Source organism: Apis dorsata, unplaced genomic scaffold (assembly GCF_000469605.1).
Source record: "Apis dorsata unplaced genomic scaffold, Apis dorsata 1.3 scaffold_455, whole genome shotgun sequence".
Classification (NCBI taxonomy): Eukaryota; Metazoa; Arthropoda; class Insecta; order Hymenoptera; family Apidae; genus Apis; species Apis dorsata.
The window spans coordinates 118,067-122,666 of NW_006263698.1; the positions used below are offsets into that span (position 1 = coordinate 118,067).

Sequence of the window (4,600 nt, forward strand, 5' to 3'; positions counted from 1 at the left end):
CGAAACGAAACTAAATAAAAATGAAAAACAAAAAAAAATATATATATATATATACACAAAATATATATCGTGACATATTTTGAACGATGGCCGCTGAAAAATATCGCACGTCCATTTTTAGAGCTTGTCTTATCAGCTCACCTCGAACGAGAGCAAGGATAGAGTGGTGCTCGTATATGAAGACCGTATACAAGTGCGGAAAAAGGTAAAGAAAACCGTGTTACCTGAAAACCGTTTTGGATACGATGATAATCGATGTACATTACATACTATGTTATATCGTTTCGTTGCTTTTGTGCGCGCGCTTCACGATCCACGCGCCCCTCGCGGGTAATACGTTCTCGCTTGTATACACGGATGTGAAGATTTATATATATATATATATAAAAAAAGAAAAGAAAAAAACATAATAGTACGATTTTCATTTTTCCAGAGAAGGAAAAAGAAAAGAGAAAAATTAACGGAGAGAATAATGAAAAGGGATAAGAGATCAGAGATCTTCAATCTTTGAGCAACCACGAAAGATTTTATTCCCATCGAAAACTCTGAGGGCCGGTTCTTAAATAAATAAATAAAAGATTTTCATCGTGAAGGGATGAAAAATCCTTGAATTTATACTCTCACGTCGTATACAAGCACGGGCATTACACGCTATGCCACGAGCGCGTGGGATCGCGGGCGCGTGTGCAATCTTCCACGATGTTTATCAAATGTGTGTGTAAGATCTATATATGTATATACATGTATATGTATATGTATATATATATATGTATATGTACACCAGTGTATGGCCGTTGGGAGAATATGAGGCAGCTTTTCTTGTCCTTCGAAGGAAGGATCAGGACGAAGGACACACGAAGGCCTCCCCATGCATCCCCTTGGTGGTCGAGAATTATATCGTGTCGCGTGGCTGATCCTTGGATTGGCTTCTGGGTGTCTGCTTACCCCGAGATACGTTTACTTCCCTCGCTTCTTCTCCATCGCATTCTTCTTTCTTCTATTACTCCTACTCCATGCGTTTACTCCACGTATCTCGAAACTCACGCACACGTAGATTTCCGATATTCTATCTTTTCTTTCGAAAAAAAAAAATTGTGAAACTTGGATTTTTCGAAAAAAAAAAACTTTCATTTTCGTTCCCCTCGCTTTCGAGAAAAGGAAATTTTCTCGATTTTCCTTTGCTTTCGCGGTTTCCTCTCTCGGTTCTTGCTTACTTTTTCTTACTTTTCCTTTCTTTCGCGATCATCCCTCCCTTTTGGCATGGCGCCCACTCGAGCCTCGTCGTGTTGCGGCTGACTCTTGATCTGGCTTTCTGATTTATGCATCTCTCTTATCCGGTGATCCTACGCTTCTTCATGCCCCACCTGCATCCAAATAGAACAAGCGTATCTTCGTCCTTCTCCCATCCATCCCCTCGTCCACCCTCAATCCACCCTTCGTGGCTTTGAATCCGCTGCTATAAGTTTCTTTTACTTTAGCGAGCTTTCCATTCGCAGCTAGGTCGAGATCGTCTCGGAACAAGCACGAGGATAATTATTTTACGATGTCTGGTTACTTCTTAGGGGGATAGAGAGAGAAAGAGAAAAAGAAATCAGGGTAAACTCGGACAGGGTTAATAATATATTTCGGCTCCAGCGAAGTAGATTTTAAGCTCCTTTCTTTTTTTTTTTTTTTTTTTACGCCTTTTCTTTCGGCCACGTCCGCCATTTCGTTTTCCCTTTTGTTCGCCGCCTCTGTCCAAGTTTTTAGGGGGATGAAAGATCGCGACGTTGCTTCCTATTCCATAAAATTGAAATTTTATGGAGAATTTTTCGTTTCTTGACGCGTGAATGAAATAAAAATATATATATATAAAGTGATTTGATATATTTCAGAAATTTAGTGTTTCTCAATCTACAAGATTTCTAATCTTTATAAGAGATAAAATTTTTCCAAATTTTCAATATATTTCAATGTATAATCTATAGAGACTATATTAACGCAACGAGGGTGCAATTAATCTCAAAGAAGAACGTACAATTTCACATAATTTACTTTCTCATCACGATTTGTTGAAAGGATGAAGTACGTTAGGAAACACGGAAAATTTCTACTATTCCTTTCTATTCCTGCTAAATTTTCGAACGTACGCATACGAATCGTTTTATTATCTCGCCTACTTCAACAATTCCATACCGCCGTCTTTGCATACGTCTATGCTCCCCTTTCGTCGCTTAATTTTTAACCCTTTAAGTCGCGTGATTCATTTTACGATCGAGTTCACCTTTCAAGTCCCCGGTGCTGCGTGCACGGGATACTAATGGCCCTCTGCCTTTAATAACCGACCCGCCTCATCCGCGCCCTCCTCGTGCCAACCGATGATTAATGCATCCCCGTTACGAAGGCGAGGACGAAATTCGCGACCAGATCCTTTCACGCCGTCCTAATGCGTTTCCCTTGTATTGTGCTAATGCCACGCGACTCCGCGCAAACGTGAGCATCGCGTGTACGTGACTGCCTCGCGATCCTCCGCGCCTCCGTTTCGAGATTCACCGGGGAATATCGTTTATCCTTCCATAGAAATTTCATTATCTTTCGTTATCTCCCGTTTCCCTTATTTTCATTTTCGCTTTTTCGAAACGAAACTTCTGTTCTTGTGCGTTCTTTGATTATGTTGAAATAATCTTTAATTTCCCCGCTTTTAATATTTAATTCAATCAATGGCTCTAAGTAAAGGGATCCGTTTCGAAAGAGAGATTTTTATTTTCTTTTCTTTCGTTAATTTTCATAAAAATTGAATTTCTGAACACGGGGTTTTTATTTTCATCTTGAACTTGATAGAATTATCGTGAGATCGAGAAAGGTAAATAGTTTTGCTTTGCCTTTGTCAATTTCCCAATGGTATCGTGCCAATCCCGTCATTCAACGCCCCACAAACTTTTACGAGCAAAGCCTCGGGTCTTTTTGCGTCCCGAGAACTGCGTGAACTCCAACCGAGGCTGGATCAATCGCGCGACAAACCCGACTCGTCGCGAACCGAAATAACGCGCCACCGAAAGAGAACAACACGCGTATCTCGTGCGTCATCGGGCAAAAAGGAAGCAACGCGACCACCTCCCCCCCCCTTCCCTCTCCCCCGTGTATTAAACCCCGTTTCACGCGACGAATTTCGAGGATCCATCTTTCTTCGGATCTAAAACCATCTCTCGTATCGTATTCTCTCTTATCCGATTGTCAGTGGAACATTTTCCGTGACGCGATTTTGAGAATAAAAATTCTCGAGAGAAAGGGAGAGAGAGAGAGAGAGAATCGTTTTCAAGAAAATATAAAAAATAATAACAATAATAATTTTCGAAAGCAATTTTCCAGAATTCTTTTTTAAAAACGAATATCATTCGTCCCTTTTTTATCTTGGTGTCCTGATTGGATATATTATTTTTATAGAATAAAAAAAAAAGCGACATTCAATAATCGGGTTAAAAGTTGGATATTAAACTCCGGATCGGTTCTCTCTAATCTTGTCGTTAACCGTAACATCAGTGCTAATGGTAGCACACGGTCTTTGGCATAAAGTTTGGCGTGACGCGATATCAAATAGAAATTCGCCAACTGTGATCAGTTAGCTTGACGATTCCTCTCTCCCTAACTTTCCCCTCGTACTTGCCCGTCTAATTATTATTATTCACCAGGGATGGTTGATTGCATTCCTCAATGGGGGACGCGATTCAATTTAACGGCCGCGCATAAATTTCGTTCCCGTCGCGCGAACGAGCCTTGAGTTTAAACCGCGCAGCTGCATCGCGCGGTTGGACAGGAAGAAGGAGGAATCGCGGACAGGCCGGTTGAAAAGGATTAACGACGCTTGTCGAACTCGACAACGTCGAGCGAGACCACCGCGAATATATATANATTTTGCCCGGGGAAAGGTTTCTGTACGAGGATCTCCGTTACTTTTTTTTTTACTCGCGAATATTCTGATTTTATCGTTACTTGTTAATCTTAGAGTTATTTTTGGAGGATGTATGGTTCCTTGTTCGACTACATTTCGATTAAAATTTATATATATATATATATATATAGAAATCGTACATTCGAAGTACAGTTGGGTATATACGTAGAGACGATTGAGGAGAAGTATGGTTAAAGGGAGGAAAAGCTTGATCGAATAACGTGAAATTGGCTTTTATTTTTTCGCAAATGGCCAACAAATGTTTGAGTTGGATAATAAATGGCGAAGCTTCGACGTATGTATCGCATTCTCAGAGTAACTTTTGCAATGCACCAATGTACGCAAAATGCACTGCTGCGTTTGTTTTTCTTTCTGTTTCTGAGATCTCTGTAGCAACGATTATTCTTCGACGAAGATTGGCGTTATCGATTCGATAACGATCCTTGTTCGAATGGAAGATAAAACTTCGAAGATACGATGTAAAACACGTGAGTAGATATGGGGAAAAGAAAAAGAAAGAAAGAAAGAAAGAAAGAAAGAAAAAGGACAAAGAAGAGTTATCGTTACGTTATATCGAAGGAGGATTGGTTGCAGAGAACGCGTCATTCGAACGAACACGATTGATACGAAAACTCAAAACTCACAGACGGTATTGCAATTAATGGCTTGTCA

General features: G+C 40.4%; 1 protein-coding gene across 3 annotated transcripts in view; it reads left to right on the forward strand.

Annotated features, from left to right (window-relative positions):
• The window catches only part of LOC102674702 (potassium voltage-gated channel protein Shal), a 110,234-nt gene that overhangs the window by 87,469 nt on the left and 18,165 nt on the right, over window positions 1-4,600 (forward strand). Inside the window, exon 6 of one of the 3 annotated variants that reach the window (XM_006619912.2) lies at window positions 122-205. The exons of the other annotated variants lie outside the window; for them this stretch is intronic. Coding sequence (XP_006619975.2) covers window positions 122-205 — 84 coding nt within the window. The remainder of the gene's footprint in view (window positions 1-121; window positions 206-4,600) is intronic. 3 annotated transcript variants of the gene reach the window in all.